A 19,880-nucleotide genomic window follows, 5' to 3' on the forward strand; every position below is an offset into this window, starting at 1 on the left:
CCTGGGTTTCACTGTGTGTTTGTTGGGTGATTGTTCCTGTCTTTGTGTTTGCACCAGATGGGACTGTTTTAGGTTTTCTCACATTTGTTGTTTTTGTTAGTTCTCATGTGTAGTTTCTTTATAAATTAAAGAATATGAATAACCACCACGCTGCGCTTTGGTCCGCCTCTCCTTCAGATGAAGAAAACCATTACAGTAGAGTACATTGTAATGGACTGGACTCTACTGTACTTTTCTTTACTGTACTGTGCTCTACTGTACTGAACTATACTTTACTCTATTTGTATTTTCTGTACTATACTGAATTGTACTGTACTGTGCTGTGCTGTACTGTGCTGTACGATGTCCAAACTTGTGAAACATAGACATCTATGATTGGTACAGATTTGGTCCGGTCTAGACCAAAAATAGCCCGTGTGTAGAATAATACCAAAACATGCAAAGGAGGATATTACATTTTTCTACCTTTGTGCACCTATTCAGGATGTATCACTATGAATATACATTCATAATTGCATTTCTGTATAGTCCAGATTAAGCACCCATGATGTGATTTCTGTAAGCATCATTCATCTACCGGGTGTTGATCCATTACCGGGTGTTGAACCACCAAAATATACTGAACAAAAATATAAACGGAACAGGTAGTGTTGGTCCCATGTTTCATGAGTTCAAATAAAAGATCCCAGAAATGTTCCATACATACAAGAATTGTATTTCTCTCAAATTTTGTGCACAAATGTGTTTACATCCATATTAGTGAGCATTTCTCCTTTGCCAAGATAATTCATTCACCTGACAGATGCGGCATATCAAGAAGCTGATTAAACAGCTTGATCATTACACAGGTGCACCTTGTGCTGGGGACAATAAATGTGTAGTTTTGCCACACAACATAATGCCACAAATGTCTCAAGTTGAGGGAGCATGCAAAAAGATGCATGCTGACTGCAGGAATGTACACCAGAACTGTGCTCTTCACAGATGAAACCCGGTTTCAACTGTACCGGGCAGATGGCAGTATGGCGTCGTGTGGGCGAGTGGTTTGCTGAACAGAGTGTCCCATGGTGGCGGTGGGGTTATTGTATGGGCAGGCATACGCTACTGGGCAACAAAAACAATTGCATTTTATCAACGGCAATTTTAATGCAAAGAGATATCATGGCTAGATCTTGAGGGCCTTTGACGTGCCATTCATCCGTCGCCATCACCTCATGTTTCCGCCATGATAATGCACATGATAATATACGGCCCCATGTCGCAAGGATCTGTACACAATTCCTGGATACAGAAAATGTCCCAGTTCTTCCATGGCCTGAATACTCACCAGACATGTCACCCATTGAGCATCTTTGACATGCTCTGGATCGACATGTATGACAGCGTGTTCCAGTTCCTGCCAATATCGAGCAACTTCACACAGCCATTGAAGAAGAGTGGGACAACATTCCACAGGCCACAATCAACAGCCTGATTAATTCCATGCGAAGGAAATGTGTCGCGCTGCATGATGCAAATGGTGGTCACACCAGATATTGACTGGTTTTCTGATCCACGCCACTACGTGTTTTTTAAGGTATCTGTGATGACAGATACATATATCTGTATTCCTAGTCATTTTAATTCCATAGATTAGAGCAGCGTTTCCCAACCCTGGTCCTCCAGTACCCCCAATAGCACACAGTTTCGTTGTAGCCAGTCATTCTGTTACCAAACTTTGCATCTGCACTGTTCATCTAGTAAATGTGTTTTAGTAACATTTTCAGTGGCAATTGTTAAAAGTAGACTTCTGTGTATAGGGTACGGTTTGTTAAAGGCTCAGTGCAGTCAAAAACTCGATTTTCTGTGTTTTGATATATATTTCCACACTATCAGTTTGGCCTATTACTGTGAAATTATGAAAATGATAATAATACTCTTTCAGTGTAAGAGCTGTTTGAAAAGACTGTCTGTACTTTCAGCCTGTTTTGGTGGGATTGAGTTTTGGCCTGCCTGGTGACATCACTAGGCTGTAAATGTGTTAATATTAAACCAATAAGAAAGAGAGTTCCAACCCTCTCTGCCAATGACAGATAGTTTTCATTTTCCCTCCCCACTCAGACAACTCCCAGACAGTCCTAGCAAAATTCTTGCTTGAGCTGTTTTTTGTTTTCTTTTTGACCATTTTGAATGAAAATAATCACAGTGGCTAAGTTTCCATCCAATGTGCGACAGATTTTCATGCGAATTATCTGTCACGTTCTGACCATAGTTCTTGTGTGTTTTACTTGTTTTAGTGTTGGTCAGGATGTGAGCTGGGTGGGCATTCTATGTTGTGTGTCTAGTTTGTCTGTTTCTGTGTTTGGCCTGATATGGTTCTCAATCAGAGGCAGGTGTTAGTCATTGTCTCTGATTGGGAACCATATTTAGGTAGCCTGTTTTGTGTTGGGTTTTGTGGTTGATTATTTCCGTATCTGTGTTTGTTTCACCACACAGGACTGTTTCGGTTTTCACATTTCTTGTTTTGTATAGTTGTAGTGTTTCCCGGTATTCGTCTTGATTAAAGATGTTTAACCCTAACCACCCTGCGTTTTGTTCCACCTCTCCTTCCCAGGAAGAAAGCCGTTACATTATCAAAAATCTGTATAAAACAATATGCCCAGTTTCCACCAGAGATGTGTTTCCATCAAACAGACTTTTTGTGGATGTAAGGCTGTGCACGATGATGTAGTGCACATAAGAATGACTTTTGCACAGGTGGTTTAACCAACACCTCACAGATACAGTGCGTGTAGGATACCTACATTATGAGATTATTATGGATAAGAGCGTTAGTATTTGTATTTGTCAAATGGCAGCCAAGCATCGATCATTATGAAACCAGAATAAGACACTCAATATTTATTGGAAAGGAGCATCAAGCTCATCACCTTGCACATTAATCACCCTGTGAAGTTCATCACTTATTTCATCTGTAGTTTAATAAACTGCATGGTTTCCCGAGTCGTAGTGGGAGGACCACACACCATATCACTTGACTCCAAGTTTACTTCAATATGATGGTTCTTATATCAATACTTGCCCATACATTTCCACCGCCATTTTTCAGATAATAAATTTTACCCACACAAAAAGATAATGTCAAACAAACTAATTGTTTTGTCGGCATTTATAAAATTGTACCGCCATTTTATGTTTCCATCAGCCCGGTAACTCATCCGCATGAAATGGTTGGATGGAAACGTGGTTAGTAAGGTACTTAATTGTTATGCAGAAATGATTAGATGTTGAGGTAGAAACGGCTGCATTGGTCCTTTAAACATTTTAAAGTGAAAGAGAGTCTCAGCGTCACTCTGTTACAATGGAATCGACCCTTCGCTCAAGTAACTTGGCTATGATGCAATGAATTATCATTGCAATATTCCAGATGCAGCACAACTCTCTAGCGGCATATTACTGTAATAACGTCTCAGACAAACCATCACATAGACATGTCAGCTGCTTCTCTCTAGTGTTAGACCTGACTAACAAGTCCTGGAGCTTCCAGAGCAGTGCATAAACAAATGTGACCTTTCTCTCCCCAGAGGCGGGGGCGGATGAGCCAAGTTAATCTGGGAGAACGGGAATCCCCAGAGGAACGCATTCTTCCAGATATTAAAGTTAGATTTAATTCTGAGAATGAACAAAGAAAAACAAGATACCGTTGTCTTGTAACGCATCTAAACATCTACGACAGGCAAATCAAACGTGGAGACAGCGAGGTAGCACAATGGAGGATGAAAGGTCAGAAGGGTTGCAATTAAATCGTCACAGAGCAAGGTTAGCTTGAACTACCATATTTACACAAAAACGAGCATATCTAACCACACAATCACAATCTGATTCTAAAGGGGAAACAAACACAATTATTTATCCTGTCCATTTCAACATGCCTATGGAAATAATACTCTGGGAAAATGTCATACAGCAGAGCCAGAATCATCCAAATCAGACATGCCATCAGTCAGAGCCCTGTCGGGGTTGACGGAGGTCACATTCTAACTGGAGTCTCCCTCTCTGAGCCTAATGGTCTTTGCCAGGGCTCACTCCAGGATCCCCTGCTCCATTCTACCCCCCCCCCCATCCTACCCTGCCTCTCTGACTATCAGCCAACCCGTGCCCCCCACAGCCAGCAGACAAGCACCACTCACTCTGTTCCTGGGTATGGGAGGGGGTGTTTGTGTAGGAAACCATGTCTTTGGAAGGATATGTACACCTTAAATGGGTAAAATAACTTGCTTATGTTTCTGTCTCTGCCCATTTAGAATAGTGTGTGAGTGTTCTTTTTTTTTTTAACTACAATGATTTGGGAATCACTCAAGTATTTAATCACAAAAGAGGCTATCCTCATTAAAGATATTAAAAAGTATTCAGTCCTAACTTACCTTATCTGAGCCTGTTATTAAAACAGTCGGTAGATCTCGAGAATGGAAACTCCCACAATGCTCAAGATCACACCCAATATCTGTTGGTTGTAATGCGTTGCTCCTCCCACGATCTTCTGGTTCAGAGGCTTTACTACCAGCACTGTCTCCTGGGTTTGATGGCTGACTTCTCCCACAGTCTCCAGGCGGCAATGCTTGGCCACTCCCACAGTCGCAGGCCTCTGACTGACAGTGGTCACGGCAACTGGGATCCTCCGATCTGAGACTGATCAAACACATCAACACACTGTTCTTAATCCATAATCATCAATGAAAAATCTCTCCAAAATCATATCAAACACAATTGTAACCCACTGCTTCCTGCTCTGTGAAATACCACCACCTCCTCATTCTAAACCCGGAGAGGTGGGCCTTTCCTAACACACTTTATGCAGTCTTCTGACAGTTCCCACTTCCTCCTAAGAACATACTGAGTGCCCTTGTATATTATTGGGGCGTTGGTGTGTGACCATGTAAACATTGGCATCCCTGCACAGTCTCACCTTAGCCTAGCTCTTCAGTGTGGGGGATGTTAATCTAAACACATGCAATATCCTCTTCCTGTAAAAGAGAGAGAATATAAACACTAACCCTGCTACATTCTCCTCAGTGTGAGCGGCAGCGTGACTGACACAGGCAGACTGAGGGGGTGTTTCCGGTGGGACGGTAAGAGGAGGTGCACACTCGTCCTGGAGGAAGACTTGGGATGGGGACACTGAGGGCGTTTGTGTCTCTGACACTGGGATGAAACCTACGAGAGGGAGGAACCAACACAGACAGGGAGGTCCCAGTCACACTAACAACATGTTGTAGGCAGAGTAGCAGACGTGTGAAAACAAAACACATGAAACCAGCAGATGGACAGGAGATAGGAGCAGAAATGACATGCAAATGAATGGGAGCACTATATGATCTGCCAAAAGGAAGTGGAAGAAATGGGAGGTGCACATGAGCATTTCGCTGCACCTACAGTATTATACCTGCTGTAAACTGTGTATGTGACGAATACATTGGATTTGAATTTGAAGATGACAGTGGATCTATTACCTAAAACTGCAGGTGCAGGACCATCACTGCTGGTACTGTTGTGCTTTTGGTCTGGGACAAAGTCAGTACATTGGACTTGGCTTGGTTTGTTGTCCTCAGTGCAGGGTGGCTCTGAATCATCACAGCTCTGACAGAGAGAAAACAACATCTTCCATTAATCCATTCATGAACTATGATGTGTCATCCACACTCATCTCCTAGTCCCTACCTATGTTTAGTGTTTCATGGGGCTGTTAGCCGTATCAGACCTAGCCTATTTAGACATTTAAAATACATTTAAAAAGCGAGATAGAACGAATCAATGGATTTTTCTGACATGCCGGCAATGAGAGATTCAGTGTCATGTATTCAGTATTCACTAAGCAGAAGGGGAAAACAATAAGCTGTAGAACAGAACACATTCACCCTCTTATCTTTGCGCCTAAGTCATCCAGAGTGCACATTTCATTGAGGAATGGCTTCCTGAGTCCAGACACAGTACAGTAACAGTGTATGCTGGTAAATGTCATGACCAACATGGCTGACGTGGCTAGAGGATGCTGGGAACGTGAGGCTAATAGACCCATCCCTCACAAGGGAGGAAGTCGACTGTTTAGCGTTCTCCTGTGAGGGATATTTTGACCAGGCCTCAGTAAGATGAAAGTACTTATGTTCTTATTGTCTAATTGTTTTTATAGAATTAAAAAGCACATTGTCCACACCCAGGAACAGCAAATGTGCGCTAGAACAAAACCTTGAAAAACTATTTATTTTCAGTTTGAAATACTTATAACATAACTGGAGTTGATTGGCCCCTTTGTAAGGACATGGACTTTTATTTTCCATAATCACATTGAGCCAATGAGCCAGGAGAACCGTGTGCCATTCTCTGATAAGAAAAACAAGACCCAACACTGACGAAATTAAATCACTGTCCTGTTATGGCCTTCACAAAACACAATGTCTAGATAGGCCAACTTTCTACAACTGGAGCTGTGATGAACCACTCATAGACAACACAAAATGCACCCGGATCTCCTGTCTAACATACTACAATAAACAGACAAATGATTTGTCATAAAAGTTAATAACAAGCTGTTATAAATCTCTAGTGCATTGTCAAACATCAGAGAATGCTGCTATTTCCATTAGCGTGAGGGTTTAGTGAGTTCAGGTTCAGTACCGAAGGTCTCCTCCTTATCAAGCCTGCGTATTCACTCCTACACACTTCTATATCTGCACATGATGAAGGAGATGACGTAGAGAGAACACTTTCAAACTTAATTTATTAACTATGTTCATAAATAAAAACAATCACCTAAAGAACAGTCACACAGTGACAAATGAAGGCTGTCCAGAAAGACTGCTGTCCTGTGGCTGTGCAACATTGCAAGGGTTTTCACACACTGTAAATGTTTGCACTAAATATTATTAAGTAACTGATTCCACAGCTTTTTTTGGGGGGTTTACTCAACTTTTCGGTCAAAGCGCTACCTGAACTTTAAAAAATGTGTTGGCCCAAACTTAGCTGGAACATTAGAAAACGTAGGCAAAAATTCAGTCAACTTAAAACAATGTTTGCTTAAATTGTCTCATATGTTCAAGTATAAATGATTATTTGGGTGGTGTAGCAAGGAAGATCGGAATGCCTTGAACCAAGAGGTTGTGAGTTCAACTTCCAGGTGAGGACATGTTGAACAACAATTACCGTATAAATGAACATACACACTGCAATCATGTATGTCAACGTGTGTCAAATATGTATGTTGAAAACATTGTACTGTATGTTAACAGCACTCTGTGTGTAACTAGTTCTATAGACTTTTTTTAAGGTAAGATGCCCAAATAATATTTTTTTGTTGAATGAGCATATGGGACAGTTAAGCACACATAATTTCCAGTTGATCAAGTTGATCAAAGTTTTCTCAAGTTAGAGCTTGGTTTGGACCAACTATTTTTTTGTTGTCGTTCAAGTAACACTTGGACCGAAAAGTTGAGTAAACCAAAAATATTGTGGACCCAGTAACTTAATAACAATTTATTGAAATAACTAGATTTGTGGGTGTTGTTTAATTATTTTATTTTTTTACAGTGCAACACTGCAATTTAGAAGCAATGTCCTGGGCTGAGATAGTTTCTGGGAGTCCACAGTGAGAGTCAATTTCAAAGCAAACAGAGTCAAAAGGGGCCAAGCTGAGCTGCAGGAGTCTAAACAGAGAGACAATGAGATGAATATTGCAGTGTAATTGAATCACTCTGATTATTTCCTGCCGGGCCCGGGAGTACATCCACGCCTGCAAGGATCTGTCCACTGGACACACAGGGCCTCTCAGCCTCTCTCTCCCCTGACCAGAGCTATTTTTGGGAACCTCCAGCTTGTCCCCTTTAGCAGGCAGGTCCCTGAGGGCCACAGAGTTACCTCACGGCAAGGCAGAGGGCTGGCCTCGCTGCTCCCTCATGATAAAGTGAGCTGAGCAGAGCGTTCGCCCCGACCCCATTCTCCCCTGTTACGTAAGCCCTCTGCCTGTTGCCAGATTTGTTTAAAATTTGGTTGTGTAAAGCACAGGGAGTACAGAACCGGCAGAGGAAGTGGTGGTTACACAGCCACCATCCCAGATAACAGGATATGGAGGGAGTGTGAGAAAGATGAGAGATGGACGGGAAAAGATAGAGGGGGAGGCAAGTGAGCTTGTTCAAAATACCAATGCCATTTAGGCGATCATGGCTATATACAGTATCGCAATAAAACAAAAAAATCATTAGCATCTGCTGGTCATGCATAGAATCCCAGTATGTGCAACTTCCAACCAAGTCTTGTAATTATTGTTCTCCCTTAGCAAACTATTGCTATCTTCCTAATAAGTGACAGCCTAGACCCTCAACAGAGATATGCATATTCCAACAAAGTCATAATAACCCCAAAGTGATGATGAACTGTGTAAATGTTTACATGGCTGTCAACTCGATGCACATAGCCAACAATACGAATGATAACGTGCATATCATGCAGCTGCAGACTCTCTAATCTCTAAACAAATAAAACGTGTGTACAATACATCATGTCTACCTGTCCACAGAGCAGAGAATAGATCAATAGCTGTACCTGTAACCTCCTGTGAGAGATACCACCTTCACTGCTTAGCTCCACATAAACTCCACATAAAACACCCGACAGAACATTCCCTCAGTCAAACTGTAATTCCCAGATTTTTTCACAGAAAACCTAGCTATCCCTGGCTGTCTCTTTTCCTTTCCCCGTCTTTTTTTCCAGCACCAGCCTCTCTTTCACTCCTGGGAGCTTTGACCATTTAAGGAGAAGGCTCTGTGTGCCTCTCTGGGCTGCTGCTGCTGTGTATGTGTACAGCTTTTCTCTAAGGCTGCCGCTCCACTCCACTCAGCCCTGACTGATCACATCTCCTGAATTACACTCAAACTCTGAGCTCCAACTTGTACTCTGCCTGTGAGCGCCAAGTTGCTATTTTTTCCTCTCTGTGATCATTCTGTGGGGGCAGAGGTCTGACCAGGGAAGGGTAGAGTTTGGACGTGTGTGTGTTTGATCAAAACACCTTATAACTCAAACTATCATTCCTCCATCCCCCACCAGATTGGAGCCTAGGACACGGTTTAGGGTGTAAACAGTGTTCCAAGCAGTCACATAAACTCAAGAAATGAAGGGTGGATGGGTAGCTCCTACTGAGCACCTAAAATAAAACACAGACATACACGCACATACCTACTCATGTACACATCTGCATCCTCTGTTTTCTAGATACAGAGGCACACAGACAAAAAAAGCTCTCATGATAAGCTTCTCAAATGTTATGGATTATCTGAGGTTATACGCTTTTTTACAGGTCATTAATAGACCATAAGAGACAGTATGAGAAACAGGGGATACTACACATCACATAAAGTAAATGGAAGGTGGAACCAGTAACAGCAGACACATTATGAAACCTGTTTCCATTTTTAATCAGATCACAACAAAGAGAAAAGGCCTTCTGTTAGTGTGTGATTATTAAATGATCCAATAATGACACAGCTAGCCTGTATCTCACTGTTCTGGGAGCAGCGGTACAGTTTGCTCTAATATGGGCTGACAGGCCTCTGCTACAGTGTGAGGATAATTGTTTATCTCAGGTTTGGGTGTTTGAAGCCCAGTAAGGATTAGAGAGGAAAGGAGAAAGGGCTGTAGAAAACATTCTAGATATTCCTCTCGTATTTTACTCAATTAGATCAAAAAGCAAAGTTCCATTCAGAGGCACAGGCTGTCAGCACATGTGGGATCATGCTACTGAACAGATACAGAGAACAAAGAGCCTAGTCATCCAGGTTATAAGACAAACATAGTAATGATTCAGGCAGTGAACTGTCACTACAACAGGAAATACATGACATTGATCAGAATTGTAGGCAAAGTGGGAAGACGTGTAGTAAAATATGAACTTGCAAACAATTTCTTCTTTGTTACGTTAGCCTATACAACACCAAAAGTACCAACAACAAAAAATAATATACATATATCTTACCTTGCTGCCACTGTTGCTGCCTCCTCCAGTTCGTGAATAAATGGCACCTGTTTGAACCAAACCAGAGAAAGTGAGAAGGGCTCAATTTGCATCTTACTGGTACTGTACTGTATGTCATGTAAATTAATGCCACTAAATTGAGGAGTATTCCTCTGAGGATGACGCACCGATTGAGCTGTCTGTCTAATTGGTGGACCGGACAGTATTTCAGAAAGTCCTCTACCTCACCCCCTACCTCCATTTCTAGGGGCAACAATAACCTGGCAACCAGTTTCATGGGACGCTTGATCCTCTGGTTGAAAGCACTTGGCCCACGGCAGGCCTATTGTGTCATATCCTTTTGAACCTCTCCTGAAAGACAGTGTCGTTCCGTCATTGCGAACAAACAGAAATCTAAATGACACCAATGCTACTTGAAGCATCCTTATCACTGGAAATGTCCTCATGGCTTTCAGATCTAATTACAGGGGGAAATAGAATGATCACAAGGATCTATAATTCATTCATACTGGGGTCAGTGGCAGGTTGAGAAAAGAAACCACATCACAGCTATCCAACTCCAACAGTGGACAGACAGGAAAACATCCGATTGCACTTCACGTTGGCAAAACATCTTGGAAGCACTTCATTCTTGTCTAGTATTTATTTTACAACGTCGCCACCGAGAGCTCTCAGGCTCAGAAAAGCATAAATGGTCATAAGAGCCCTTTTGCATCTGACTATTGTATAATTGTCACATTTGCTCCTGCCACTGCTGATTTCAGTAAAACAATTTCAATATCTTGTTACATGTGTATGTGAATTGAGTCAATCTCTTGATAGTGACATACACCTGCTCCACAAGTCTTTGCTCGAGTCCTATAAGTATTGCTCATGTAAAAATCCATAAACATCTGTACAAGTGATACTGTACATAATGATAGGGCCTACAGTACAGTATGTACAATATTGCTTTAGTTTACCGTACTACTAAATACACATGTTTTGGCACAAAATGTTCAGTATGAACAAAACATACTTGAATTCTAGTTATATCTTCTAATAAACACAAGCCCATATTAAACTGCCCTGGTTGGTATGAAACCAATGTGCAGGGGATATAAAATTGCTTTTAGGGTTTTACGGGTAAATCGGAGTAGAGGGACTTAGTAGAATGTTGATAACAAGGTAAACAGACGAAGACTACTATCCTACAAGCTTATTTCAGGAGATGTTACAATAGGTGTGTTGGAATACTGGCCTTTTACTAACACCTTAACAGGCCTACATTTGCAAAGTATATTCCAAATATCCTGTTTGCGATAGGGGGCAGTATTTTCACGTCCAGATGAAAAGCGTGCCCAAAGTAAACTGCCTGCTACTCAGGCCCAGAAGATAGGATATGCATATACTTGCTAGATTTGTTAAAATAATGTCTGAGTAAAACAGAACTGATTTGACAGGCAAAACCCAGAGGACAAACCATCCAGGAAATGTTTTTTGTTGAGTTCAATGTGTTTTCAATTCAATTTCTATTGGAACCTAGATTTCTGTGGCACTTGGTTGCAGTTCCTATTGCTTCCACTAGATGTCAACACTCTTTAGAAATTGGTTGATGTTTTTCTTTAGAGAAATGAAGAAGTACAGCTATTCAGAACGAGGGTCCAGCCTAGTGTACTCTTGTTTGGGGCGCGCGACCTGAAGCTCACTCCACTTTCATTTTAGCCGCAATTGAACACAGTGTATTCCGTCTTAAATGTTATTGTTTATTTACATTTTAAAACACCTAAAGTTGGATAAGGAAAGTTGTTTGAAAAGTTTGGACCAAGATTACAGGTAACTTATTAGATAAATGGTTGTCATGTTGAGCGAGTTGGAACCGGTGTTTTTCTGAATCAAACGCACCAAATGAATGGACATTTTGGGGATATAACGATGGAATTAATCGAACAAAAGGACAATTTGTGATGTTTATGGGACATATTGAAGTGCCAACAGAAGAAGATCTTCAAAGGTAAGGCATGAATTATATCTTTATTTCTGAGTGTTGTGTCACGCCTGGCGGGTTTGTTTGATGGGGTGCTGTCCTCAGATAATAGCATGGTTTGCTTTTGCTGTAAAGCCTTTTTGAAATCTGATGGTGGCTGGATTAATAAGAAGTTAAGCTTTATTTTGGTGTATTGCACTTGTGATTGTATGAAAGTTAAATATTTTCAAAATCTATTTTGAATTTCGCTCTCTGCAATTTCACCGGATGTTGTCGAAACGTAGCCGTAAAAGGATATCTTAATTTCCATGCGGGGAGGGCTGGAGGTTAATCCTGTCTTAGTGGATGGATTGCATTTGATTTTGATTTTGAATACCAAGCTAGAGCCGATGCTGGCATCCAGAGCTCCTTTTAGTTCCTTCTAAAGTGAAAGCTGCCAGGAGTCACATCAATGGGGTTAGATGACTAACAGCCCACATTCAGAGGTATTACATTAGCCTGGTGCTGGCTTTCAGTAGTCCACATATCACATATCCCACCTGCATTGCCTGCAGTACCTACATGCAGTATGTGCCATATTTTATGGGTTTGTGAGAATGCCTGCCAGGTGAGAATGCGTAAGGTAAGTGTCATAATGTTATTTGAGCATCAGAGGATGCTTCTGGCATATTGCTGTTCTCATGGCAGATGCTTAATTTGTTAAGCAAATAGAAGACCATAAATAGCCTGGCAGAACAGGTGCAAGGGTCAGGTGATAAACTACACTGTACTGTAGAACTAATGTAGTGATCTGATCGCCAACACACTTCAAACACTGACCAGTAGGCCTGTTCATAACAAACAACTTCCACTGATCTACAGCATTCTCAAGATTTTCTAAACTCATCAACTTGACCAAACAATAAACAATGAGGCTGTGACTTTGCATAGATGGACTCTCCTCATGGAGGTCACATGAGCATGGCTCCCTTTCGTGTGAACCTAACAGAGCTGGTCTTCCCTCTAGCTGTGAGAGCAAACCACACCAAATGTTCACTGTTTACATCCTGGTGTTTCTACTGAGGGGCTTCCTCTATTCCTCCCCAGATAATAGGGTTTGGGCTCCTGAGACACAGAAAAAAAGGGCAAGGCCCATGGTGGTCACAGTAAACCCTTCATGATGAGTGACACTCACCAAGGGGCCTTCAGCCTCTCTACGCCAGCTGCTTTGTGTACGTTACAGTCTGCTGGGTCTATTTCAGTAACATCCCCAGCGATTACTAATAAAAAGGAATGTGGCTAACGAATTTGTTTCCCTCTGTGTTTCTCCTCTTACAGTAGAGTAGGCTAATTAATACTGCTACAGTCAGTGACATTCAACTGCTGTGTTTGCCCTGTATTTCAGTAGTAGTAGTCTCATCATACCGCTTATAAGGGGCCATCGAGACTTGCTGTAGCTTTCGGTCACAGGCTCTGGTGGAGAGGGGTTCCTGGATCTGTCTCTGCCTATAGCTTCAACATCAGGCTGGGCTGTATGCCCTACAGGACCAGGAGGAGAGGGGTTCCTGGATCTGTCTCTGCCTATAGTTTCAACATCAGGCTGGGCTGTATGCCCTACAGGACCTGGCAACTTCGGAACAGAAGAGAGAAAGGAAATGCAAATGAAACGGCTGTAAATAACTTTTAAGAGTTTTACAGGAGGACAACAAACACAGCCTAGTAGATCATTGGTAATCATTGCAAAAGCAGACATGTGAGCATATATGTGGGGTTGCATATTCAAAATGCACATTAATGAAAATTCTAAACTTTCAATGTCAGTGCTTATTTGAGCTCACTATTCTTGTAATATACAGAAAAGACTATGCAAACTGACCTGAGGTTTGGCTGTGACCCTGGCCTCCAGGGAACTGAGCTGACCCTCTGTGTCCGCTGCTCTGGTCAGAGCTTCCTCCATCTTCTGAGTGATGCTCTCCATCCTCTCCTTGACCTGGCTGACCCTTCGCTGACTCTCCCTAACCAGCTCAGCTGCCTCCAGGGCACTGCTGACCATGGCCTCCATCCTCCTGAGGGTCACCAGCAGACCCTCTGAGGTCACAAACTGGCCTGCTACCTTCTCTGATCTACCTGGGTGCTCCACAGGGTCTGTAGCCACAGCCACGTCCTTATGCTCCTTTGATGCCTCCTCCCCAGTCCAGCCAGGTCCCTCTCTCACCGTGTTGGTCTCCTTGTCCTTGTGAAGAACTCCCACCCTGTCCTGAATGTTTTTGTGCTCAGCTACACCCTCCTGGGCAGTTCTCAGAGCCGCCTCAAGGTGGCATACCTGTTCCCTAATCTTTGTGATGGTGTGCTCTGCCTGTTGAAGCTTGGACTCTGTCTCAGTGAGGACCTGGCTGGGCTGGGTCAGGGTGTCTTCCGGCTTGGCCTTGGTCCTACTCCCCTCCACCTTAAGGGTTCTCCACCAGTTCACCACAGCTGCCTTCTTGGCCTGGGGCTTCTGCTTCTGCTCCTGCTGCTCCCGTAGCCTCCGCTGTTCCGCCACCTTCTCCTCTCTCTCCTCCCACAGAGTCGTCTGCAGCTCCAGTTCCTTCAGTCTGGAAGAACAGCCTGGACTTTATAAACTACTCACTCACACATTGTTACATCTTGAAGCAACCGAGGATCCTAAAACTGCCCTTATCTCTAACATCTTAGACAGAAAGCCAGTAACTACTACAGATGACATAATAGTAGTCCATATAATTGCTCTGTAGCAACACAGGGCTTTTTTATTATCAGAATGGGTTTCAATAAATAGCAATCATTGTCGTACTTTTATTATGTCAGTAATCACAACAGAAGAGAGAAGGGGATAAAAACTCACATACACATTAACCAGCTGCTGCTTGATGCTAGGCTGTGACTGCTGGCTGTGGGGATATGGCCTCTCCAGGGTCTCAACAGCACAACCGCCAACAGAATCCTGAGTGATTGAACAGACATTAGACCCTCAAAACCCTTCCGACAGTGTTAGTATTTATGTATGTATGTATGTATGTATGTATGTATGTATGTATGTATGTATGTATGTATGTATGTATGTATGTATGTATGTATGTATGTATGTATGTATGTATGTATGTATGTATGTATGTATGTATGTATGTATGTATGTATGTATGTATGTATGTATGTATGTATGTATGTATGTATGTATGTATGTATGTATGTATGTATGTATGTATGTATGTATGTATGTATGTATGTATGTATGTATGTATGTATGTATGTATGTATGTATGTATGTATGTGTGTGTGTGTGTGTGTGTGAGTTCTCACTCTCTCTGGGTAGTGTGCGTGGAGAAGGTGGGCCAGCTCAGCAGACTTGATCCTGTGAATTATGTTTTGGATATCGTCCCTCTGAGTGTGAGAGGTCCGAACCCCACATACTGGACCAGTCATCTCCTCCAGAACCCCACGTTGCTGAGGGAAATACATTGTTATAATAAACCCATAGTAACGGGATAGGGCTTTTGATAACCAACTGCAGAACTAAAGCCTTTGTCACCTGCTGAATGTCCTGGATCTCAGCATGCAGAGAGCGGTGGTTAGGAACACCTCCACTCCTTCCCTGGAAACCTGGTGGACTGCTACAGTACATGTCAAACCTTTGAATTACAGCAGCACACCACCAGGTTATTAAACACACTGACCCCACTGACCCCTAGCTTGTCCCATTGTGATGATGTCACTCACATACATTCTCAGTCACGAATGAGCTCCAACAAATATGTCACCTGAACAGCTGTTGGGTGAGATGTTGGTAACAAAAACAATGACGAGTAGCATATGGATATAGAAATGATTGACAGCACTTACCTCAAAAGGGCTTGCTGGGAATGCTCTGATAAATGCATAAACTCTGACTGTAGCCCCTTCAATTACAGGGGAAAAAACAATCAGAGCTACTTTCTGCTAGTGCACAGGCATAACTACAGGAACTTGAAATGATGAATGTTAATATGAAGATACCTCAATGATTCTGTGGTTCTCCAGATGAGAGTTCTTCAGCTTATCCATCAGTATGTCTTTCTGGAAAGGAACAGAAAAATAAGAGAAATCTACCAATGCAGTCATTGTAAAACAGAGAATGAACCCTCTATGTGTGAAGGTATGGTACACTAACCTTAATGAGTTCCCTGTCTCTTACAGTCAGCATGACAAGGGTCTCTTCAAGTTCCTCCTGCAAAACAAATGAGAGGATCTCCATTACTGCACTCTTATCTCAGTGACAGACAGAGATGTTCTGGCCAACGGTTCTTACCCTCATCTCAGCATTAACCTTCCTCAATTTGTTGAGACAATCTTCAGAACAAGTCCCCTCGAGTGTGAGTTGTTCATTCTGCAGATATGAAAGGGATTGTGTCACACACATATAGTGGACAGTTTGTGGCATGACAAACGTTGTACATACATTATAAAATAATAAAGATCAAAGTTACCTTGTCTTCAAGCACTTTAATGTGTGCTTTCAGACAGTCACATTCTTTGCTCTAAAATTGAAAAAAGGTACAATGTACATGGAAATGTATACATTCCAATAAAATCATCCACACTCTGGCCTAAGCCATTTGTATGTAATTTCCTTATATGTAATTTCCTGCTAAGAGCTGAGTCCAGTACCAGTTTGCAGCTGCTAGCCTGGGCTTGGCTGGCTCTCTCCTTTGCCTCCCTCAGGGCTCCCCTGGCCTCCTCCAGCTCCTCTACAAGGGACCTGGTTCTCCTTGCTGACCGCTGGGCACTGGGGATGTCACACAGACAGTTTTACAACAGTAAATCATCAGAACTACCACGCCTTGCAATAATGAATCCATATAATGTTCCACCATATCAAAACAACATATTGCTCCATCCTCACAGACAGTACCTGGCCAGCTTGGCACTTAGTTCAGTGATCTCCACTGTGAGCTGCAGGTTGGTGTCCTCACCCTGAGATACATTCCTCAACAGGCTGTTGTTCTGCTTACTCATTCTGCGGTGCGCATGCTTCAACTCAGACACAGTGGCCAGCAACTCCCTGGAGTCACTAGAGCCAAAGGAGAAGTCAGATTTATAGCATTAATACATTTACATTTTAAATTGTAGTATTTTAGCAGACACTCTTATCCAGAGTGACTTACAGTTAGTGCATTAATCTTGAGATAGAGGGACAACCACTTATCACAGTGGGACAACCACATATCACAGGCATAGAAAGTAACATTTTCCTCAATAATATAGCTGTCAGTAGAGTCAGAGCTAGAAGGTGTGTGTGTGTGTGTCTTTTTTTGTATTGGCGGGGGGGGGGGGGGGGATAATTGTTTAAGATACTGTTTGAAGAGGTAGGTTTTCAGATGTTTTCGGAAGATGGGCAGGGACTCTGCTGTCCTAGCATCAGAGGGAAGATGGGCAGGGACTCTGCTGTCCTAGCTTCAGGGGGCAGCTAGTTCCACCACTGGGGGCCAATGCGAGCTTCAACTGGAAGCCAGTTGAATACAGTAGAATACAGAAATAGTACTGCATAGAAAGAGTCAAATCATGAGTGACTGAGAAAGCTGAATAACTTACCAATGACACTGTTCTCTCTCTGAGAAGGCAGTTTCAGGACCTGAGAAATCCATCCCTGAAAGAACAACACAATCAGTGCTGCACTGTAATCTGAGACGGATTTCCAGGCTGCCTACAAAAGTAAAACCTTACCATTTATAGACACTTTACAAGGGTTTTCCCCTGAAATATGTTTGTTGTCCTCATGCATGCTGAAAGATACAAACAATCATTAGTCTCCAATTATAGGTACACAGCAGATTAGCAAGATTAACCAATGTTTTATCAAAATAAATCACACAAACAGATGCAATCAACTACAAATTTGAGTCATTTTTAGTGGCAAAACTTCTGAGGCATGTTGTTGATTATAAGGCTGCTGCAGATGAACATTCTATAGCAGTTAGTTGTCTGAAGGTTTTTCTTTACCCATCCTGGCTGCACTGGGCAATCCACTCCCTCATGGTGGATTGGAATTTGGCCCTGCTAATAGCGGGGTCCCGGCACTCAGGGTCCAGCATACGATTCAAAGCATTCAGCCTGTCCTGTTCTGGGCTCTGGCTTGTCATCGTCTGCAGGTACTGCATGATCGTGGAGACCAGAACCTCTCCTATGGAGAACAAAGACTTAGGAAGCATGCCAGTACACAAAGAGAACACTAATGTACCGCTGTTATTACAAGAGGTGATTTGTACCTGTGCCAGCGGTATTGCATGCCTCAAATGTTATATCAAGAAGCTCTTCCTCAGAAAATGTACTTGTGTCCATGGTTTCTTCAGTAGAATCCTCTGGTCCATAGCTGCTCCACACTAAAACATCCATCACGCTTTGTCATGTACAACTTCAAATAAGCGAAAGCAGAAGTCAAAGTGCAGTGGTGAAAGTAGTTTTAAACTTAGATGTCTATACACATCTTTAAAAATAAAAACATTCTGTATGCTGCTCTGAAAAAATTAATGCCTGGTTATCAAGATGTTCTGTATTATGATAAGGTTTTATGCCATTGACAATAAGTCAATAGTAATATCAATGCTTACTTTCATTGCTTTCCGGCAGCTGGTGATGGTCTATGGAACTAACTCCAGAATCCCTTGAGAGAGCTGGTGCTATGTATCCCCTTCTGTCCTCTCTCATCGGCCTGGTCTGAGTTGATGGCCTGCTGCTTTCATGGTTCTCACCCTGGCTCCTCAGAAGATTAGATTCAGATTGTTCCCCATGAAAGCTCTGATCTCCATTCAGTAAGTTCTCCGAGGCCATAACATCTCTCTGTATGAAGAAAAATATGACAATGCATATAAGATACATGTCATAGTGGTTTACAAATTAGTCTGAAAAAGTCTGAAGTTGGAGTTTCAAGAAATTGTTAGAATCGAAGTGTTGTTTTATATATTTCGATTTGATTGTGGGCGGAAAGTTTGAGTTAGTTTGTTAAGGACTATTCTATCTCTGTAGAAGTGCATTATATGCATTATATATAATACCATACTTACATGCACGTAATGTATTAAGGGCCAGTTAGAATGTGAATGTTCTTTTGTTAACTTATGTTTCCTGAACTCATGTGTTTTTTCCTTTTGGGTCCCTGGGCAAGAGAAAGGAATGACCATTCAGAACTTTCACCTAACCAGGGACTAGATTTGTGATAGTCATGTAACTGAAACTGCAGGTCAGTCAACAGCACACGAAGCAAAGAAAGACAGTGGAAAGTGGAAACATTACATAACAAAACAGAGAGAGGTTGTCTAAGCTTACTAGATGTCAAGTAGCCTACATGAGATATTTACAGCTATTAATGAATCAAGATTGCATTATGAAGTTATACAAGACATATACACTTACCCTAAGAATGTTAGATATGTTAGAAAGCGGTGAGAATACAAAAGAATAAAGTCTTTACCTTCCAGTTGAGGAATATTCCTTTGAAAGCGGCAGAACATGTGCATATGAAAACGTATAACAACTAGCTACATCTCATCACACAAGCTGGTCAAAAATGCACACTAATTTTAGACAATTCTATTGCTGCCAGTTTGCAGTGGGAAACCCTCAAGATGCTCTTCAGTGAGTGTAGCCTTTGCCTGTTTTGATCATTCACTGCCACACATCAAAACCAGCTGACACCCCCACCCCCTCCCCTCAGCTCCACCAATTGCTGGCTCAGGCCAGCAAACAATAAATCAGTTAATGGACTTTTTGAATTAACATTAGTCAGTTTAACATATCAAATTATTCTAGATCATCTGCATAACATCTCCTGTATAAACCAATAGGAAATCGCCAGTAGCAATCAGATTCTTTAGGACAGGGCAGGGTCAATGAAGAACTGGGCACAGGTCACAGAAACACACCACAGACGATTATCACAATTAATAC

The 19,880-nt window shown here is 42.2% G+C and overlaps 1 protein-coding gene across 1 annotated transcript in view; it reads right to left on the reverse strand.

Annotated features, from left to right (window-relative positions):
- The window catches only part of LOC109887999 (uncharacterized), a 33,092-nt gene extending 13,518 nt beyond the window's left edge, over window positions 1-19,574 (reverse strand). The window contains exons 1-22 of the mRNA XM_031830862.1: window positions 19,405-19,574; window positions 18,545-18,773; window positions 18,203-18,316; window positions 17,937-18,117; window positions 17,661-17,719; window positions 17,529-17,583; window positions 16,849-17,007; window positions 16,605-16,722; window positions 16,424-16,474; window positions 16,246-16,323; window positions 16,108-16,164; window positions 15,954-16,013; window positions 15,801-15,856; window positions 15,490-15,589; window positions 15,261-15,404; window positions 14,810-14,904; window positions 13,819-14,536; window positions 13,368-13,572; window positions 9,998-10,044; window positions 5,490-5,616; window positions 5,034-5,193; window positions 4,404-4,668 (exon numbers count right to left, since the gene is read on the reverse strand). Of these exons, the coding sequence (XP_031686722.1) occupies window positions 4,404-4,668; window positions 5,034-5,193; window positions 5,490-5,616; window positions 9,998-10,044; window positions 13,368-13,572; window positions 13,819-14,536; window positions 14,810-14,904; window positions 15,261-15,404; window positions 15,490-15,589; window positions 15,801-15,856; window positions 15,954-16,013; window positions 16,108-16,164; window positions 16,246-16,323; window positions 16,424-16,474; window positions 16,605-16,722; window positions 16,849-17,007; window positions 17,529-17,583; window positions 17,661-17,719; window positions 17,937-18,117; window positions 18,203-18,316; window positions 18,545-18,764 (3,069 nt within the window). The 5' untranslated portion in view covers window positions 18,765-18,773; window positions 19,405-19,574. The remainder of the gene's footprint in view (window positions 1-4,403; window positions 4,669-5,033; window positions 5,194-5,489; window positions 5,617-9,997; window positions 10,045-13,367; window positions 13,573-13,818; window positions 14,537-14,809; window positions 14,905-15,260; window positions 15,405-15,489; window positions 15,590-15,800; window positions 15,857-15,953; window positions 16,014-16,107; window positions 16,165-16,245; window positions 16,324-16,423; window positions 16,475-16,604; window positions 16,723-16,848; window positions 17,008-17,528; window positions 17,584-17,660; window positions 17,720-17,936; window positions 18,118-18,202; window positions 18,317-18,544; window positions 18,774-19,404) is intronic.
- Between the last annotated feature and the right edge of the window lie 306 nt (window positions 19,575-19,880).

This window comes from Oncorhynchus kisutch, linkage group LG8 (genome assembly GCF_002021735.2).
Source record: "Oncorhynchus kisutch isolate 150728-3 linkage group LG8, Okis_V2, whole genome shotgun sequence".
Taxonomy (NCBI): Eukaryota; Metazoa; Chordata; class Actinopteri; order Salmoniformes; family Salmonidae; genus Oncorhynchus; species Oncorhynchus kisutch.